This window comes from Eptatretus burgeri, chromosome 15, assembly GCF_056783735.1.
Source record: "Eptatretus burgeri isolate ZD-2024b chromosome 15, Ebu_testis_v1, whole genome shotgun sequence".
Lineage (NCBI taxonomy): Eukaryota > Metazoa > Chordata > Myxini > Myxiniformes > Myxinidae > Eptatretus > Eptatretus burgeri.
The window spans coordinates 7883581-7905375 of record NC_140975.1 but is presented as its reverse complement, the minus strand read 5'-3'; the positions used below and the strand labels follow the sequence as shown (position 1 = coordinate 7905375).

Sequence of the window (21795 nt, the reverse complement as noted above, 5' to 3'; positions counted from 1 at the left end):
ATATCTCCGTGCTCTGGTGAGTTGTTAAGCAACCACTTGTGCCAATTGATACTGCCAATCCGACAGGGTTACACTACTTCACTGGATACCTTACATGTGGTTGGCCATACCAAGGGGGGAGGAGGGGGGGTCTCATGATTTCGATGCATATTCTAATTAACTCACCAGATCAAGCGCAGCGGAGCTGAGCTGTGTGTATACACCGGCAAACAAGAGCAAATTACGTGGGGCAGAACTTCCTGGCTCAACTCCGTGCGGACGATGCTGGACCAATGGGGAAAAGACGTGACGAGCTGCGTACATTCATGAGACAAGCAGGTTTATGATAAACATAAGCAAGCATAGATGGTATTCATAGAATACATACCCCACACAGTCTTGAGAAGGGCTTGGTGTGAGCAAACGTTGGTTTTTTAAGGTTTTTTTTTTTTCTTTGATCCAATATAGCTGATGCTGATGCAGGTAAACAATTACATCCTCACACATAAACAACTACATCCTCATAGGTAAACAATTGCATTCTCTCAGATAAACAATTACATCTTGACAGGTAAACAACGACATCCTCACAAGATGCACCCCCTTAAAAAGGGACGTTTTAGTACTCAAACGCAGTATTTTTAAAACACAAAACCTGGTGTTGGCTTCGTGGTTAGAGGGGTGGCTTGGGATGGTGGTGGCTTAGCGGTGAGAGTGGTGGCTTGGGATGGTGGTGGCTTGGGATCCGAGCCTGGTGTTGGCTTAGCGGTTAGGGTGGTGGCTTGGGATCATAGGGTCCTGAGTTCAAGCCCCGTTTTCTGCTGAATTAACACCAAGGGGTTGACTCAGCCTGTCATCCTTCTGAGGTCGATGAAATGAGTACCAGTGTAGCAACTAAAAGGCTGCACACGAAGGGACAGGGGTATTGATGGAATTATTAAATCTGGTATTGGTGCGTTGCAGGCATGATGGGCCGAATGGCCTCCTCCTGTGCATAATTTCCTTGTAATCCTTGTAAGAAATGGCTGTACAAAATAAATGTTAAATGATAACAGTGTCATCATATAGTTTCTGATTCAGGCCTTAAATGACCAGAAACCATTAAAAACAAAAAACATTGTGTGTTCCCTATTTCAAGGTTCATCGAAAATATATATGTCTCGAAAGTGGAATATTAAATAATGGTCCCAGAATGCTTTGCCTCCATGTCCTTGGAATGTCCTCCCTTATCAAAACCCAGTTCAGTACTTTATTCAACACATGAACCCCATTCTTGCAGGCATGATGGGCTGAAGTCTCCTGATTTCCATATATAAATATATTGTTGCGGCCACGAGTACCGAGACACCAGCTTGTCACTCAGGGGGATTAATCCCCGGTTGTCCTCGGTAGAGCCGGACCAGGGGCCACTGCTCACAATTAACGTTTTGGTACGGTGGGTTGTTTTAAAACCACGAACGCCACCCAGTCAACCACTAGCTCCAGTGTCCGCCGTCTAATTATTCCGTTTAACTGGAGGTCACGTGGTTACCTGAGCGGGGAGCGCGCCCTCGGTAAAGCACCAATATTATCTGATTAGATTTTAATTAGGGCGGCCGAGCGTTTTAACCGCTGGTGCGTGTCGACGATTTTTGGTCAAATCTGTGGTAATTACCTCCCAGTCTATCTCGGTTCGGACAATGCCAGACCAATGGAAGGAAAGGACAAACACGGACAGGTTGGAAATCGACAAATAATGTATTAATAATAAAATTAATAAATAAAAATAACTTTTTATTTGCTGAGTTAAATAAATGAATGAATTTCAATGCAAAATCAATAAAAATGCCAGGAAAGAGACAAAGAGCAGATGCTTATCGGGGGTTGACTTAAGGCCCTGTCACTCCTTGACGATTTAGCCAGCGTATGCCGACTTATGAAAAATTTGTCTAACACGCTGGCACACGTTGAATACGTTGTGGGTAAGTTTTGATAACATTAAGAGCACGCTGAAAAACACTGCCATACGTCGTAGTACGCTGGCTTTCATCATTGAACTTTGCGGTTGTACTCAAATTTTAGCATGCTTGAAATTTTCCGACGTATGCCAGCGTATGGCTCACACGTTCCGCTATGCTGGCCATAAGTTGTATGCACGGTCTGCGATCGTTGACAGACGTCAACACATTCTACTTGTAAGTTAAGCATAAGTTGAGACACGCCGAGGTAATGTTTAGCATACCCGAAACTTATTTCTAACCTCTGATTAACGTGTTGTTGGCACGTTACGCGATCGTTGCCACACATCGACAGACGTTACTTTTAAGTTACTCATAGGCTGAAAGACGTCGGTATAATGGATCGTCCTTGCGTCAGCGTCCACGGCCACGGCCAGGACACTTATTTGCAGCATTCTTCAAACTTTTCTTCGGCATGACGAGGATGTTCACACTTCGATGTCTAGCTTGGCTATGATTCCAATTGTCCATCGGCAGCGTCTATTTAAAATAGTCGAGTTTGAGCGTTTTAACACGTTCAGAAGAAACGCTTCAAATTTCAAAACCCCAGCGTCAAAAAACAAAGGCGAGTGACAGCAATTTAAATTGTTCATTGTAAACAATGAAAATAGCTGAGTGGTACCGTTTAAAAGTCGTTGAGTGTAAAAAAAATCCAATTGTTGAGCGCAAGCGTCTACTTTCAATAGTGGAGATGCAGCCATTTAAATCGTTGAGTGGCAGCCTATGAATAGCAAACCCTACGTCACCGGCAAAGATAAACTGCCGCACGATATGGATAAGTTAGGCTATCGTTGGGCATAGTTTGTGAACGCCGGCTTCACGATAATTATTCGTTGGTATATCGTATCTATAAGTAATCAAAGCGCTCTATGCACATTATTAGTTCATTGTGCATTTGTCCAACCCATTATGAATAGACCTAAATCATAAAAACAAGCTATAGCTCATTGTTGAAAAAGCCCCATAAAAAATTAGCCGCGAAGAACTTCGAACAATGGTGAAAAGATGTCTCCTACCCGTGGACACGCGGACGCAAGGACGATCCATCATAACCCACACCCTCCCCCTCACACTCACCTACTACTGCCAACATGAACAAACTACAACTAATACTAATACTAATACTGATACTGATACTGCTGACATGGACATCGACTCAAAAAGGACTCGAAAACACTGTTGGGTTCCCCTTTTATGAACACCATTTTTATATACCAATTCCCAAAACCACTGGGAACACGTCTTTATATGGCAGTTGTAAGCTAGAAACACGTTAATTTATTTTTTTTTGTCGACCGGAAGACGTCATTGGAATACGTCTACATACGTCGATGTGTGTTGGGACTACGTAAAGAATTGGTTCAAAGCACCTCAAACATAAGTTAGAAATAAGTTTCGCGTAAAAAATACATTACCGCGACGTGTTTCGACTTATGAGTAGCTTATAAGTAGCCTTTGTGGACGTGTGTAAGCGTCCACATATCGTGTGTAAAACTTATCCCCATCGCATGCAGAACGTGTGTCATACGCCAAGTACGTCGTAAAATTTTGAACATGTTTAAAATTTCTTGACGTACTCTACTTACTACGACGTATGATAGCGAACTTTAGCGTTCTACTCACGTATACCAAACTTACTCATACCGTATTTGACGTGCCCCCAACGTTTTAGACACATTTTTCTTAGGTCGGCATACGCTGGCAAGATCGCCAAGGTGTGACCGCGATGTTGTCACTTCCATTTCTACGGCAGTTATGATTCGAATCGTTGTGCGTCAGCCTTTTAATAGGCTACGTCACGACATCGTCGGCGATGCGTGCAACGCGCTATGCCTAAGTTAGACTATCGTTGGGCATCGGTTGTGTAGGCCGACTACAGGTTCAGCATTCGTTGGTATAAGTTATCTATAACACAACGAAACGTTCTGTGTCCGTTACCAATGCGTTATACATAAGACCAAGTCGCTATGAATACGTCTGAATCTTTAAAAAAAAAACATCAAAAGTTCAACGTCAGCCAGCGTTTTACATAAATTTTAATACGTTGCCATCGTTGGCTAAATCGTCAAGGTGTGACCGGGCCTTAAGTTAGACTATCGTTGGGCATAGGTTGTGAATGACTGAACGCCGACAACACGCTAATCATTCGTTGGTATAAGTTATCTTGAAGACAACGAAACGTTCTGTTCCCGTTACTAATATGTTATGCATACGACCAACATGTTATGAATACGCCAAAAACTTAAAGAAAAACATCAAAATTTCAGCGTACGCCAACGTTTTACATACATTTTTATACGTTGCCATTGCTGGCTAAATCTTCAAGGTGTGACAGCGCCTTAACTTAGAGCTAAACACAGACAAGGGCACCCAACGGATCATTCAGGGGGAGGGGGGGGGGGAATTGTCTCGCTCACCAGAAAGTCATCCGTGAAGCGAAAACGTCCTGAAATATGTGCGTGTGTGTCATGTCCGTCGCCAGCACCCAGCTTTGCCGTGCACCCTCTCGCGGGGCGGCCTTGAACGGCAGTCGAAGTCTGGAGGGCACCAAGATCGTCCGTCACGGGTTTAGACCCTGGTGTTGTTGGTGACCGACCGTGCCTCACTTGTTGGCGGTGCTGCTCACACCCACACGCGCACCACACGCTCGCTTGCCAAGGCACTGGGAAGGACGAATTGTTTCGTCGGCACTGGTCAGACACCCGCATCTTGCTTGCTTCTGTCGCCCTTTTCTTTTTCTCCTCACACTTTTCTCTTCACACTTTTTCTCTCCTCATGCTTTTCTCTCTTCACACTTTTTCTCTTCACACTTTTTTTTCTTCTCACGCTTTTCTCTTCACGCTTTTCTCTGCAGAACGTACCTCTCGCTCGTTTTTATATCGGGCCGTCTCCACGGGGTGCCGCCCCATGCTCACCCCGCCCCACTGGTGCACGGTTACCATGACAACCCGTGTGCTCTCAAAAAAGGTGGACGTCGGAGCTCACGAAAGATTGTTGCTGAGGAAGAATGGGGGGGGGGGGGCGGGTTTCAGAGCTCGTGAAAGAAATGTGTGTAAACGTGTCTTTCGTAAAGAAGAAAAAAAACTTTGCATAAGAGAGGGGATCTATCCTTTACCCTTCTCAACGCATCACATTTAAGATCCCATTAGACATGGGGATGGGGCTAATCTGAACATCCATTTAAAGAAATAACTGTCTGAGGACCTGGATGTGTGGATACATTCATCAGACCAGATTCTGAAATCCGGAACAATATATATATATATATATATATATATATATATATATATATATATATATATATATATATATATCTTGTCTAACGGAACATTTTAATTGAAATGAAAGATTCCAGGATTACCTTTAAAAGGAGTAGGCCAGTGAGTGTTGGTGCACAGTTGATATCCCATGTTTAATCTTCCTTGTCTGCCCTTTCAATCGTCGTTGCAATCCCGCTTTGCTGTGAGGATGTGATGAGGAATAACTTACAAGGAAAGTTTTATCTTTGGTTGGAAACTGCAGGTTAACTTTCCCGACCAAGCAAACTTGGAATTTGGCCCTTCAAGGCTCCTTCATGGTCGTGCCCATGGAGGAATGTTCACGGAATTACTCCTCAACTTCACAAGTTACTTCCCAAACCCTCTTGCAAACCTGTATTTGGCAAGCGTGGTACAAACGATGAACTCTCGTACAATCTACGAGCCATTGTGTTTGTAGTCTAGAATTTTTCAAGAACATCTTGTTTTTCTGCAAACTTTTTGATTTTGTAAAATACTTGTAAAAACATCGTTTAGTTTAATTTAAAATTAAATAAACATTTTTCCGGGTGGGATTGTTATCGTTTTATACCCGCTTCCCGGATTATAACTGAACTTGTTATTTTTCTCTGTGATATTGAACTGGTTATTATAAGTTTCTATTGACAATCATGAAGCTTCATATTCTTTTGTAAAGTCCAAGTTCTAATGAATATGGGAACGAAACTTTGTATTGGCCTTTATTAATTATTTTTAAACTCATCAACTGGTCTAAAATGGCTGAAGCCTCATTAAAGCAATTGTTATTTCCAGCCTTCTTACTACCTCAGAGTAATGGCAGTATATTAACTCACTGTGCTGGGTCATTTGGAAGAGAGCTAACACCTGAACCTGAACCAAGCTTACTTAAAGCATCAATAATTTGTTTTTCCTTCTCATTCTTCTTTACTCTCCCAGCAACATAAACCCCATCGCCAAGTGAGTCCAGTAAATTAATGTGTACTCCGTCATCTTCATTTTTCAAATATAGCGGTTCAGAAAAACAAGTTGAATCGTGATTTCCATCTTTTATTAGAAGACACATTAATCTTGGAGTTAATTTAACATTTGATCGAGCAGAGCTTTGGAATGCCCATTTATCATTGAATATCAATACCTTCTGTTTGATTAGATATAATATTTCTGGTTCTTCTGTTGGAATGAGACCCGCTATGTTTTTTAATCCACTGAATATTCATTGTTTTGAAGAGCTCTCACAACATAATTATGAGGTTGATTTGCCTCCTGCAGTTGTTGAAATAATCCCTTATCATCATATTCTAATTCTCCTAGATCTTCTAGTTCTTGCTCCATCATTTGACCAAAATCTTTTATCATTCGAAGTTTTTTTCGGGGTCTTTTCCATTAAAGGAATTGTGGAAACCCCCATTTCAACCATTTTTTTTGTTGAGAAGCTTTCAGAAGCGGTTTAAAATATTTCTCTTGTTTTCTTTCAAATGCTTCTTCACCCGTTAGTTTTTGCCTGAGTTTCTTCCGGATGTCTTGTTGTTGTTGTTGTTGCGCTACTTTGGAAACCCACCTTTGATGTTCCTTAAATCTTCTTGCTCGTTCTTGCGCATCCATCTATTTATTGGAAAATATCATAAAGCATCTCATCTTCTTTAACAACGAGATATTTATATTTGACCTTTGTGTGCTTCATGAACTCTTCAAATTCGCTTTTACTCGATACTGTTGAACAGTTGTCTCTCCAAAAATTCTGTGCATCTCTCCCGTTTAGCTTCAAGAGCATGAAGGTATTTGCATTATTTCTTATTGAGTGATGCGGAAGTTGAAAGTACGACTGTGATAGATAAATACAATTTATACTGTTTACTCTTGTCGTGAAGTCGGCGGTTGAGGTCTTTGATCCACAGGTAGTGAAACTTTCCGGACTTCTTGGTCAGCAGAAGATTGATCTGTGGGATGTCTTCATGTTGCTTGCTAAGCCTGTGAACAATTGCACCCTTCTCCCAACTGAAGACATAGAGAGCTAAGATGTTCTGTCTTTCAATGTTCTGTCGAACCCTGTGAAGACGAGACCATCTTCTACTGGATAACTTGTAGGCCTGGATGCATGTCTCCCATGGGCCACTGGGAACAGAGCTGACCGGAGGGCCCACCTGAGACACTGGTCATCCATGTTCTGTACATTGACCACTGCTTTCTTGTTTCTGAGAGCAACTGGCAGTGGGATATATGAGCCGCCCCTCAGAGGCTGGTAGCGAGCGATGTCCAGCCACAGAAGTTCCACTTTATCAACCTCCCAGCCAAAGCCAAGACTCGTCCACTTTTCAAGGGTATCCAGAATGTTTGGGAAAGCCGTGTCAAGTGCACCGTCGATTTCATGGGCTTGTAAGACGGCCTCCTGCTTCTGCCGGAGCACTGCATGCATATACATCCACTCCTTCCCCTCCTTGTCGATCTTTTCCTTCCAGAACACAACCTTTAAAGCAAGCTGGAATTTAACTCCCTTCAAGGCGAGGATCTCTTCCACCAGTTTCTGGTGAATCTGGGGGTGCACACCTTCGAGGAAGGATTTAGGGTCGGCCTCTAGTCGGTGAAACTTTGGAACATCCATCTGCCACCCTCACAGAAAATGTCCAATGATCCAGGGGGTCTTTTCAAATGTGAGGTCACCTTTTTGTTTCTCATGCTTGAGCAGCTCGAGATGCCTTTTTTGGTCACTATCTACTGTCTGGGTTTTTTGGAGGTATGAGATCAAACTTTCCCAGGATGGCCTTCTGCTTTCTCTCCTTCCTCTTTCGTCACTGAGCAGAAGGTCGGTATTTCTTTGAAAGCAGTGGTTTAAGCAGGTGCTTTTTCACTGCTTCCAGAATGGGCTCATCCAAAATGTTCTGGACAGCACCTTGGGGAGGCTCCTGTATCTGCATCTCTGCAAGCACTGTTTTGATGTACTCGTCCATGGTAACCATGTTTCATGGGCATACTAAGGAGTTTGTCAATGTCTAAATGGAAATCTCGGTGGTTTTACACAAGTAATTTATTGCAAGAAGTCCATGTCATGGAAAAAGAAAATTACATTGTAAATACTGCAATGGATCACGATAGTTTACCATCGTTTGTAATAGATTATAATAAGAAGACATCCGATTATCCTGCTCGAGATTTGTCTTACGAGGATGCTGTGAGCGTACATTCATACAATAGCTTCGAATGTTTGTATGATGAAATGGATGAAATTTTGAGTGCCACTGCCGATATGTCTGATTGTGAAATGGATGAAATTTTGAACACCACTCCAGATATGTCTGATAGTGAAAACAACTAAAACTTGCCAGCCTTCTCGATAAGTAGCAGGTTAATCCAGGGAATGCCATCGTCCTGCTTGCTAAGCAAGACGTATATGTCCCCATTCCGCGCAGTATTCCCACGGCGCCCTTCCAGCGACCCACTGTGCATCCCGTCTGGGGTGGTGACTCCTGTTTTGGACCTTCGCGATTTCAGCATCTACCGCCTGTAAAGTACGAAGAAGGTTCCTTTTCTTATTCCTGAATTCCCTAATCCCTTGGCGTACTTTGTAGATGACCTGGTTGTTGAGCTTTTGACGCATCGTTGGCTTAAACATCATATTTGTGTATCCCCTCTCTATAAAAGGCAAGGGATGGGTTTCAGGGCTAGAACCCCATTTGGTATAACAAGGTACATATGGTCCACGTTCAACTGCGCCAGATACTACGTTTTGCTTTGCTTTTTGGCGAAGCGACAAGGACAAGAGCTGGAAGCTAAAGTAGCAGCGACTTGCATCTTTTTTGCTGCGTACTCGCCCTTCGTTCAAGATAAAATTGGTCCCCGGAGTCCTTAGCAACTCCACTCGTATACGTCGGGGCGCCCACACTCGGGTGCAGGGCCGGATTTTGGCATGGGCAAGCTGGGCAGTTGCCCAGGGGCCTCCACAACCAGGGGGCCTCCACATATTTCATGAAAAAAAAATTGTAAGGAAAAATGTATTTGTGAGTGCCTGAATGGTAGTTGGTAGTTAGTGGAACAGATATAAGATATTCATCTTTTCTCATTCTCTATTTTATATCCGTTTTTAACCCAAAGGACAAAAGCAGATGCTTGTTGATGTTTCTACACCGAACGTTGTGTGATTGGCGTTGATTTGTGCTTTATACAAATGATGTCAACAACAGATGTTTGGAAGATTCATATTTATTTCCACAATGCCATGAGTTTACATGGAATCACTTTGTTGTTTTGATTCTGTAACACACACAGATCCGTACAAATCTATTACTGTAATGTGCTCACAATGTGAAACATTATCCAAAGTTAAACAGAAACACATGATGATGTCATCCAAGACAGATACAGTGCATTCAGAAAGTATTCACCCCTCTTGCTCTGGACTTTTGTCACATTTTGTTGTGTTTTGGTCAGAATTTAAAATGGATTAAATATAAATACATTTTTACCGATATACACAAAATACCCCACAATGACAAAGTGAAAACATGTTTTCGAAATTTTTACAAATTTACTGGAGATGAAATGCAGAAGTATCTAATTACTTCCACCGCCCAAGGTGAAAGAAGTTCTGTTTTAACCTCTGTCTGTTTGTCTGTCTGCTGTCTGTCCGTGTGCAGGATATCTCAAAAAGTTGTAGACGGATCTGGAAGAAATTTGGTGGGCAGGTTGGGTGTGTGACAAGGACGAACTGCTTAGATTTGGGTGAAGATCCGGATCTGACGACTAGAATTTTTGTGTGATTCTTCACCATTGAGAGATTTGGCCAAAAATGATATATAGCACGATATCTCAAAAATGTATTGGGCCAGATATGTTCTCCTGGATCAGGCATTACGTGGCCGAGGTATGCGCTCCACTGAGTGCCGTTGTAGTTGACAGAAGTATTCAGTCCACTGAGTCAATACTTTGTAGAAGCGCCTTTGGCAGCGATTACAGCTTTGAGTCTTCTTGGGAATGTAGGTATGAGCTTTGCATGTCTGGATTTGGGGATTTTCTCTCATTCTTCCTTGCAGATTTGCTCAAGTTCTGTCAAGTTGGATGGGGAGCGTCGGTGAGCTGCAATCTTCAAGTCTTTCCACAGATTCTCAATAGGATTCAAATCTGGGCTTTGGCTTGGCCATTCGATGATTTTCACGTTCTTGTTCTCAAGCCATTCCAGTGTTGCGTTGGCTTGGGGTCATTGTCCTGTTGGAACGTCAATCTTCGCTGCAGTTCAAAGACTTTTGCACTCTTAAGCAGGTTCTCCTCAAGGATATCCTTACAAGTGTCCCAGTCCCTGCCACTGAAAAGCATCCTCCTCGCGTGATGCAGCCATCACCATGCTTCACGGTCGGGATGGTGTTAGATGGATTATGAGCTGTGCTCAGTTTCCGCGAGATGTAGCACTTTACATTCAGGCCAAAGAGTTCAATTTTCGTCTCATCAGACCACAGAATATTTTGGCTCATGCTCAGAGTCTTTCACGTGCCTTTTTGCAAACTCCAGGTGCGCCGTCATGTGCCTTTTTCTCAGGAGTGGCTTCCGTCTGGCCACTCTCCCATAGAGCCGAGACTTGTGAAGTGTTGCAGAGATCGTTGTCCTTCCGGCAGGTTCTCCCATCTCAGCCAAGGAACTCTGTAGTTCTGTCAGAGTGGTCATTTGGGTTTTTGGTCATCTTTCTGACCAAGGTTCATCTTGCCCAGTTGCTCAGTTTGGTCGGACGGCCAGCTCGAGGAAGAGTCATGGATAATTCTATATTCTTTCCATTTCCTAATGATGGAGCTCACTTTGCTCTTGGAAACTTTCAACACTTAAGATATTGTTTTATACCCTTCTCCAGATCTATGCCTTCTCACAATTTTATCTCAGAGTTACACGGACAATTCCCTGGACTTCATGGTGGAGTTTCTGTTCTGACATTCACCGTCAACTGTGGGACCGTATACAGAAAGGTGTGTTTCTTTCTAAATCATGTCCAATCAATTGAATTGGCCACAGGTGGACTGCAATCAAGTTATGGAGTCATCTCTAGGATGATCAAAGGAAATTGGATAGATCTGATCTCAATTTGGAGTGTCATAGCAAAGAGGTTGAATACTTACTTATTCAAGACATTTCGGCTTTTCATTTTTTTATAAACGAAAAAATTCTTCAAAAATATATTCCAGTTTCACACTATGGGGTATTTTGTGTAGATCATTAACAATTTTTTTTTTTTATTTAATCTATTTTAAATTCAGGCTGTCACACAACAAAATGTGAAAAAAGTTTAAGGGGCGTGAATACTTTCTGAAGGCACGACAGATTGGGTCTACACAGTAGAAACCTAACGTATCCGCAGATTTAGAAATATACGTACGGATGATTAGTGCTCAGACGTGGGGGTAGCTGGCCATGGACACGATTCCACAGTGGTTATTCTTGTTCCTTGCCATCTTGATGTAACCCTGGTCTCCCCACCATGTTCCCCAACTGTGTGAATGGAAATGTCAAAGGACATCAGCTCAGTTGTAATGAATGATTATTATTACAACAGCGCAAAGTATTGAGTAAGAACAGAAAGAAAAGTGGAAGAGGGTGGCTGATTTGAGATAAGGGTGATTGATATGGATGAGGATGATTTCCTTGGACAAGGGTGGCTGACTTCGAGGAGGGTGACTGGTTGGGATGAGGGTGGCTTACCTTGAAAGATAGAGGTTGGGTTTCGGTCACTTTCAGGGACAGTATTAGTTTCTATACTTCCTCCTATTCCCCCTCCACCCCCTTGCCAAGCCCACACTTCTGAAGACTGTATTTGTGAGCAATAACATCACCAGTGGCACAAAGAGTGGCCAATAATGTTCAAACGTAAGAGGGGTTTGGCAGTGGTTTTTGGCCTGGTGAAATGTAATTGTGCACAAAGGGAGAGACAATGGTTCCAAAAGTGATTCAGACAGAAAAGGTACATGAAGGTAAAACGAAAGCAAAATAAAATAAATAAAACAATCAATCAAACGAGGTGTAAAACAAGGCTATCAGAGAGGTGATTGCATCGGACAGAACGGATGAAGACGAATGCAGAGAAAGACTGTGAAACAGAATCGGATAAAGAAGATGAAGAGGGTGCCGGAGACGCAGTGGTTTATCTCACCTGTTCTTGATCAGCCAGTAGTCCTGTCCATCCAATGTCCCGTACCCTACGGCTAACACGGCGTGGTCCAGATATGTTGTGCTGCAGGAGGGATTGTAGTACACTCCTGGGGACATGGACAAACATAAAATATTTCTTTGTTACTTCCTAACTTCCACCATATTTGTATATGCAACTAGAACAAAGTCGATAGAGCGCTATCGCAAATCCCCACGAATGAATTTCTGCACAAACGCTTACCAGGAGATAGCGTTAACAGACGGACAGACAGACAAAGCCGATTTTAATATCCCCCCTTAAAAAGAAGCGTTGCCATAATTATTAAATATCACATAACAACAATAAAGTTTTACTTAATAAAATTGAACTGCAGCAGAACGGGACTTTAAATGTAGCTCGGAACAGCGCAAGCTGAAGTCCTTTGTAGAGATACTGGAAAATGGAGAAAAAAATTAAGTACCAAACAAATCACATCTCTTACCCGATGTGTACATTTGGAATCCAGAACCGGTGGCATCAATGGCTACAGAAACTGGTCCGACGGTGCCAACGGCCTGCTGGAGGGCGCTCTCACTTCCAGTAGGGATGTCAGTGTAGCCAGTGCAGACAGCCATTGCATACCACAGGTCAAAATAGCACCGGCCATCCTGTCAAAATGAGATATTGTTTGTCAGCCTAAGTCCATTACTACTACTACTACGTCGATTCAGGCCTAAAGGGCCAGCCAGCATCAGGCACAATGACGGACTCTCCACTCCTCCCTCTCCCTCATCAGTATGTTCAGTTCATATACATTAGCCATGCCACTGTCTTCTAGGAGCGTGTTGACCATAGTCTTGGGAGGGTGCCCAGGGTTCATCCTCCCGTGCTTGAGCTCCCATGTGATGACTAGGCCGGCATGTAACTCAGGGGAGCGTAAACAGCGCCCCGCTAGTTGCAGTCTTCTCGCCTCGATTTTGGTGGTGAGCATCGGTAGGTCGTCATAGAGCTCGACGTTCGTCATGTGCTGTTGCCAACTGACGTCAAGAGCCATCTAGAGCATTCGTGTATAGCAACGATCGAATGACTTCAGCATGGTCTTGGCGAGTGTCCACGTCTCGCATCCGTACGTGAGAATTGACTCCATGGTAGCTATGAAGATCCTCTTTTTGAGCCCTCTAGTCAGGTTCGACTTCCAGATATTCAAGTCATTCATAGCCCTCCACGCCAGCACCTTCCATACATTTATGTCCTTCTCCGAACTCATCATTCTTGATCCGAGGTACTTGAAGTCTAAGACTTTCTTGATGGTGTCATTTTTTACGGTCTTGAGAGTACCTTCGGCACAGCCTTCCCTTCCCCTCCCCTCATGATGCCTTCCCTTCCCTTCCCCTCATGCTGCCTTCCCTTCAAACTCAAGACCCTAAGATCTTTGGCCAGCCACCTTAACCGTGAAGCCAATACTAGGTTTGGGAGAGCGAGTGAAGGACTTTTATATATCTAATACAAAGTAGTTGTTTCATTCCCAGGTTGATTGATCTCAACTTTGTGTTGTTGTATCTTACTCAACGCTTCACAAAGAACGAAATTAAACATTCCAATGGAGAGCCAATATGCCATATCAAGTGTCAGGTTTCATCTTAATTTACACCACTCAGGACTGGCTTTTTGTGCCAACATCACAACCAAGAAACACACACACACACACACACACTGTCATTATCTAACACAATGAAGGACATGACCGAATTGGCTTGTGTCTCCACCAATCCCACCACCTTGTAAAATCCCGGTCACATTATACCAGGTTAAGCAAGGATGTCACAAGCATCAGAACGAGTTAAAGTAACCTACTCTAGCTGTGTAGGGGTACGAAGTCTCAGTCTCAAGACCACCGGCATTTTTGATGTACTCAAAAGCTTTGTCCATCCAACCACCATTGCAGCCAGCGTTCCCATAACTCCTGGAGCAGTCAACGAGCTGTTGCTCACTGAGGGGTACCAGTTGTCCCAACTGGACAAAAAGTTGTCCTTCAAGAGAACCAGTCTGGAAAAGAAAATACATACTCTTTGTAACCTTGTACAAACACCGTATTGCAAACATTGGACATACAACAGACAACGGCTCGGTTTTGTACTCTCAATCGAGGACATGTGGTTGTTCTGAATGCCATTTTCACTGTTACATGGATGATGGTCACTGCTCGCTGTGTGTATTGTTGTTACGTACACTACTGAAAGCCCAGCAGGAACCACATTGGCCCTGATCCTTGACGTCGGTCACATAGCCATAATCACGCCAGTCTATGGCGGCTGGGAGGCTGACACCAGTGAGAGGTTGAAAGGTGGACGCCCCGCTTTTCTTCTCTTTGGGCTGGAGGAAGCACCCGCCATTCTTGAGGGCCATGAACTCCTCATTGTACTGGATACACAAGGACAGGAAAAGGAAGACAGAAAAACTTAATTCAATTAAAGCGGAGAGCACAGACACACATAAAGCCCTTGTGAGAATCCAAATGCTGATGAGCTGTTGAATTGTCATTTTAAACAAAAATAGGTCAAGATGAACACAAAAAGTAACAGAGACAGACATATACACGTATTGGTAAAGGAGATGATGATCTGACCAGATCGGCATAGGCATTCATTCCCATGCGGTAGGTGGCCTTTCCTTGATCAGCCAAAGCATTGTGCTGCTGGACAATCTGCAGGTTCGATTCCCACACCTTCTTCCTGAGAACCTCCTCTCCACGACCCAGGTAGGTCTTTCCTGCAGCGGAAAAAAACACTCAAAGACCTTCCTTTTTGAACAAACAATGCTCGCAGAGGGATTTCATTCCAACCAAAACAACCATTCCTACTATCCTTGGTGCAGTACCAACAGGAAGTGCTTCGATGTGGAGCGCACTGACGTGAGGGACATTAAGCCGGTTGCCTCATCTGCAAGCAGCAGCATGTGGACATTAAAAAACAATCACATGTTTTGAAAAGAGGAAGTTGGTCTCTGGTGTGGCCTTGTGACTAAATTATCGATCCCTCATATATTTGTAGTTGCCATGACACATGGTGGATGTGGTTGCTATGGTGCATGGTGGACTGAGCACTCCCACATGTTCCTTAGTGAGCATATCGAACCTTCCCAAAGTTTATTCTTTTCCTGCCCTACATTCCACCTGACTGACCATTCTAGTGACCTTCTATGCCTTGCTCTTTCACTCATAATCATCTTATTTTGGCCAAATAATCACCAATATTTCACGAATAATCATTAACATAACCATAAACCTTTGTACCTCCTAAACGTCTACCTAAACCCCTTACTTGCTGGATTCTGTGTTTCCTCCGCTCCTCTTTCCTCCCCTCTCTTCTCTTTGCCTGTTCGTTCATTCCCTTCCTTGTTATGTCCAACTTTTTTGTCGAATTTTCACCCTCTCAACATGATCCTCGATCATGCCTCTCATAATATGTTTCACATGGAAATAGACAGTAACACCAGAGACTCACCATACTGTTGCTTCCAGCTCTCCCAGTCCAGGGCATTCGCCGCAACGACAAGCACAAGAAGGACATAAATGTTGGCCATGGTGACCTTCAGGGTGCAACACAGCATGTCCATCACAACAAGACACATCACAGCATGTCCATCATAACATGACAAAACACAGGACAGAAAACAAGAGGTACCGATCGACGGCAATACGGACGGAGAGTGCTCGTAACTTACACGAGTTGAGATATCAGCAGGTGAATTCTCCACTGTTGGTTTCAATCTGCCATCTTTATAAAGGTTTCCTCGGGTGGATTTGGGAGATGGAAATCAGTTGGACTTTGGAAGAATTGATATGGAAATATAAAAAAAATATCATGAATCAATAGAATCCGACGATGTGAACATTGTTATCTCAGTGGGAATTGTCCTTGCCGAAACACCTGTAGGACAGGTTTGTAAAATCCCATATTTATCTTCTTACTTTGTGTTTGTGGTACAATCGCAAAATTAATTGGAAAAAAATAACCAATTCGCTAACTCGACATGCCACCTTATAACTACGGGCAGTTATGACCGGTACCACGAAGCCCCTACTTTAATACAACCTTGCTTTGATCAAACTTGTGACCCATGACGTGCTCTTTATAAAGCTGAATTCAGAATCGGATTTAGAAAAATACTAGTGCGTGCCAGTACGTGCGTGGCCGTACGTGCAAACGACCACACAGGCCGTTCCTTCGCTCTCGTAAACGACGACTGGATTGGGGCATTGTGTTTATCTATAAATGCGCATAAGAAATCGAGAAATTATTAGAATACAGTGTCATCACTATCCGGAAGTCCGTACGTTGTAACCCGTAATGGGGAACGCGGCTGAGGATCTCTTCCCCAATTGCCACGCCTACGCAGCAACGTGTCCTGTCATTGGTAACTAAATGGCGCCCTTTCCCCATCGGCCACACCTACGCAGCAACGTGTCCTGTCATTGGTGACTAAGGCGCCCTTTCCCCATCGGCCACACCTACGCAGCAACGTGTCCTGTCATTGGTTTGGTAAATAAATGGCCATAACTTGGGAACCACTTGTCAGATTAATATCAAACCTTGAAAAGGCACATACTCAGGTTCCCAGCAATATACCTGGCAAGTTTCAATTAGATCGGACCAGTGGTTGTTGAGAAACAGCGGTCACAGACACACAGACACACAGAGATTGCTGGAATTATAGATAGATAAAGAAAAAAACAAATTAAAAGTAATGAAATAATTATGGCTGCCAAACCATGTGACCTATAAGGTTAAAATTTATACCCGATATTATTCAAGGCAATAGATCATGTGTATGAAGTTTCCGATCGATGTCGTGAGCCATTATAGAGAAGAGGATTTTGAAAGGTTCTTCTTTTCAATCAAATATGGCTGCTAAACCACGTGATCTACGACGTCATAAAATTTACACTTTGCCTCACATTGGGTACGGGATCACGTTTGTGACGTATCGTGTTGATCAGATAAGGTTCATTTTTCTCTCCAAGATGGCTGCCAAACCGCATGACTTGTGATGCCATAATTTTCACACGATGCAGCGATGTTGCTGGACGATAGTTGTAAAGTTTCACATCGATAGCTTAAGCAGTTTCAAAAAATAATTTAAAATTTTTTTTATTCAGTCCAATAAGGCTGCCACACCATGTGACCAATTAAATATTTGTGAATACCCCTAAATCACCACGCCTAGTCCACGAGACAGAAAGATTCACAGCAATCGATTGGATGGTTTGAGAGAAGAAGGTTTTTAAACGTTTTTATGTTCATTCAAATATGGCAGCCAAACCACATGACTGATGATGTCATCAATTGATCCCGAGATGACCCTCAATAATTTTCATACTGATCAGAAAAAGCGTTCCACGTGTCGACCTCTAGCCGTGGTGACACTTCACCAATGAAGTCGTTAACCACACTTATTCCCCATGTGGAGTACTTGACATGTGCCAAGTTTCAAAAAAATTTTCATGGAGTGGTTTCGGAGATAAAGAGGTCCAAAGTTTTTCCTTTGGTTTGGACCCTTGGTCCAAAGGGTCCAAAGAAGTCAAACATGGCTGCCACACCACATGACCTATGATGTCATAATTGTCATTCAAAATAATATAGGAAAAAATCGTGGTGGAAGTATGTTGATATAGAAAAATAAACGAAACAAAGTCAATGGGGTACCAACCTGTAAGGCGTGGTACCTTAACTAGTGTAACTAACATCAGCAAAACTTACCAGCTGGTAATTTTGAAAATCTTCATCATGCATCGATTCCATGAATCATCTGCTGAATCAATTTGAGATGATGAACATTTTTAAGAGTGGACTGGTGGGTAGGGTTGGACAAGTGTGGATGTGACTATGACAGAGGGGAAGATGAGGTTGTATTGCATACCGAAGGAAATGGTCGAATTGAAAACCATCTTGGATATACATTATACAGTTCAATCACACCACGTAAAAAAATTCAAATCGGCCTCACCCATCAATCTCCTTCTTCCCTCCAGGCCTTCAACAGAGCTGTTCAGCACTACATCAAGTAACCCCCCCATCAACAACCATGATCTTTTCTACCCCCATGAACCTCCCCTCCCCACCAAGCCCAGCTTTTTCTGGGTTTCCAGTTTGTTTTTTCACTTCTGTGATTGAGAGTTTGTGGCTATATCCATCTCCTTCACCATGGTGTCCTTCCCTTGCTCTCATTCCTCACCGCTTACATTATTTCCCCAAGTCGATGTCCATTTTGTCCCCTGCAGTGTATCGGGTGGCTTGAAAGTCACTTTACTCCTGAAAAATTTCTTGCACCTCCCGACCTTCCTCTCCGCCCTCTCCTGCCATGGTATGCGGCAACACTGACTCACTGACATGGGAGTTAGTGGAAAGTTAGACGGTATGGCAGAAACACATTGTTCCAGCGTCGAAGAGCGGTTCATTCCTTGTGCCGGGTGTATGAAAGGGCACACGCAGGCCAAACAACAATTGCTCAAACACCTAACACTCACCCCTGAAATAATAATGTTCGGGTTCGACGAACATTTTATTTTTCTATTGTCATTCAGACGAACACTTTTAGGGTGACTTCACTGTCTGTTGCTCCCCTACGTAACATCCCTTGAAGCAGTTTGCAGGGGCCCGCTGGAACTGTGTTTCATGGAAGCAGAACTCGAAAATTCTCGAGTCGGTCCAACATCTGTCTCCACCCTCATTAACGATCCCACAATCTTGGGGTGAAAACTTTTCCCACCACCAAGCCTGTTCTCACGTGAACAATGGAAGCTCTTCAAATTCATGCAGTTAAATTCTGCAGATATAATATCGATGAACATCGCAATCGGGAGTCACAACACAAAGAGAAGCAACGATACATGTCTAACGGCATTATATTTACAATCAGTAAACTTACATTTCAATAGTATTGAGAGTTATACACAACTGATACACTGGATTTGGCGAAGTTCAGGTTCACCCATTGTAGGGTAAGTCTCAATGGAGGGCGTCGCTGTCGACTGGGGTAACATCTGTCATTGTCACCAACCTTTGGTTGGCCATGCTGAATGGCTGGTTCAGGATCCTCACCATGCGACAAACACAACGGGTGACAAATTGGAGATAGAGGTGCACCAACTGCGCATGAATGGAACTCTGACATCAGTGGGTTGAGGCAGTCCTCAGGATGATTTACTGTTGGGTAGTTGACGGTGATGATGTCTTCATCATCAGAATCTGAGGAAGTCAACTGGTTGTCCTCACGAGTTGCTCTCTGTTGAACAGCCATCCGTTTCACCTCCTTCCCTGGCATGGGTCCGAGATCAACAGGTAAGTGGTCACATGGCATCAACAAGTTTCTGTGCAGGACACTAACACAGCCACACCAATTTTCCGGTTTGACTTCGAACATTGGATTGGAACTCAATTGTCGAACAGCAACATGTACCTGTTCTTCCTGATAAGAACGAAGTTTTCCTGGTTCACGCCGAGGGGTCAAGTTCCGCACCAGTACTCTGTCTCTTCGACGAAGAGTTGTGTGGTGTACTTTCCTGTCATATCTCTGCTTGTTGGAGACGGCAGTCTTCATGGATTGCCTTGCCGCCATGTTATACGTCTGCTTCATATGCTGTTGCCAGTCAGTTACAAAGTCAGAATGATTGCTAGCTGGTTCAGCATGCTGGAACCCAAACAATAGGCCGATCGGAAGTCTCGATGAACGTCCAAGTAGCAGGAAAAATGTAGAGTAATGTGTTGCATGCAATTGTTAGCATTTATAACTTTATCTAGGGAGTCCTTCCATTTTCCTTCTTCAGTCAAAGTTCTAAGCATCTGTAATAGGGTCGGGTTCATTCTCTCGACCTTTCCATTTCCTTGTGGGTGGTAAGGTGTTGTCCTGCAGTTAACAACACCAGACAATCTAGTTAGCTTCTTAAATTTGTTTTCAAACTCACCTCCTTGATCTAAAATCTTTGTGGGAAACCCAGACTTGGGGCAAATTCATTAAACAGTTTATCAGCAGCAGTTTTGGCAGACGTATTATTTGTGGTATGTATTCAACCCCCCTCCCCCCCCCTTTGCTTTCCTCAAGATGGAGGAAGTCGATTGATACAAGTTCAAGAGGGTAAATGGATACGATTGACTCCATCGGGGCTCGAACTGGCCTTACGGGATTGTTCTGTCCCCAAGTGCCCCATCCTGTCACGTCGTTCTCTGTGAGCAAGTGGAAGGAAGCAACATAGTATGGAAGGAAGCTATAGTGTTAAGATTCCCTATACAACAGTCCATCATCCGAGATCACCAATTTGGACCATGCTCTGTTTAGAGCTCGAACATCAGGCATTTCCTTCCTTGACTGCCGAATATTGAGTTTCCTATCCCCTCTTTTCAGCTCAATGACTCACTGGACATCTTGATCCTTAGATTGTGCATCCTGCAATTCAATCTTATCAACAGTGATGTGTCATCTAGGCTCGTCTCCAGTCTTGTATACCTCAAAGGAAGCCTCCAAAATAGTGGCGAGAACACAGGATGGTGTGCCATCTCTCTGCAGGTTTGTCCCAATTATTCTCGCTTGGACAGCATCCAAAGAACATTCTTCTGGACAGGTAGGTACTTAGTCTTCTATTTCAAGAGGCAGCCTCCAGAAAGGTAATCTCTGAATTTGTCCGTCGCAGCTCATTTTATGGCTCAGAATTTGAGTTTGCTCGAGAAAAGGTGGTAATTCTTCTCAGCAGGAGACAAAGTTGAAGAGCCAAACCGAATCACGCACAGCTTCCCATGTTGCTCCTGATACAGCACAGCCCCTCGACCATCCTTACAAGGGTCTGTGCACAAAATGAATGGTTCATCAAAGTGTCGATAACCCATCACTGGCGGCTAATATTCAAACGGCATCAATCAAGATATTCAAACTTCTCAGATGCGAATCATTCCCTTTAATAGGTTGACTCGAAGGGGCCTGACGGGATTTGACTGTTGTCTTCTTGCAGGCATTGGGCTTGGTTTTCTCACTTGACTCAACTTTTAGCAAATCACGCAGTGGCTTCGCAATTCTGGAAAAATCCTGAATGCATCGGCGAAAATAGTCAATTAGACCAAGTAGCTTCCATAAATGCCCTACATTTGGTAGGTTTTTGTTGTTTCAGGGCTAACACAGCAGCGCTGTCCTTTTTGTCCATTTTGTATCCCTCTTCCGAGACAATCATGCCGAGATATCTAATTTCTTGCTTGAACAGAACACATTTGTCAGGACGCAGCTTTATGCCATCGGATTTGAGGTGTTGCAATATCTTGCGGATATTCTCCACTTCTTTCTCAAATATCTGGGCGTAAACAATGATGTCGTCAAAGTACGGTAAACAGATGTTGCCTCGCAGTCCTTCCAAACATTCTTCCATATGCTGTTGGAATGTACCAGGAGCATTGGTTAA

General features: G+C 43.5%; 1 protein-coding gene across 1 annotated transcript; it reads right to left on the bottom strand.

Moving 5' to 3' along the window:
- Nucleotides 1–9432: 9432 nt before the first annotated feature.
- Nucleotides 9433–16138, bottom strand: LOC147011441 (digestive cysteine proteinase 2-like). The gene is made up of 9 exons (XM_085856435.1): nucleotides 16077–16138; nucleotides 15857–15941; nucleotides 14980–15122; nucleotides 14583–14774; nucleotides 14208–14399; nucleotides 12856–13021; nucleotides 12375–12480; nucleotides 11604–11716; nucleotides 9433–9499 (listed from the first exon to the last, which is right to left on the bottom strand). Exons 2-8 carry the CDS (start codon nucleotides 15933–15935, stop codon nucleotides 11617–11619), a joined length of 978 nt encoding a protein of 325 aa, XP_085712561.1. The 5' UTR covers nucleotides 15936–15941; nucleotides 16077–16138; the 3' UTR covers nucleotides 9433–9499; nucleotides 11604–11616.
- Nucleotides 16139–21795: the final 5657 nt, after the last annotated feature.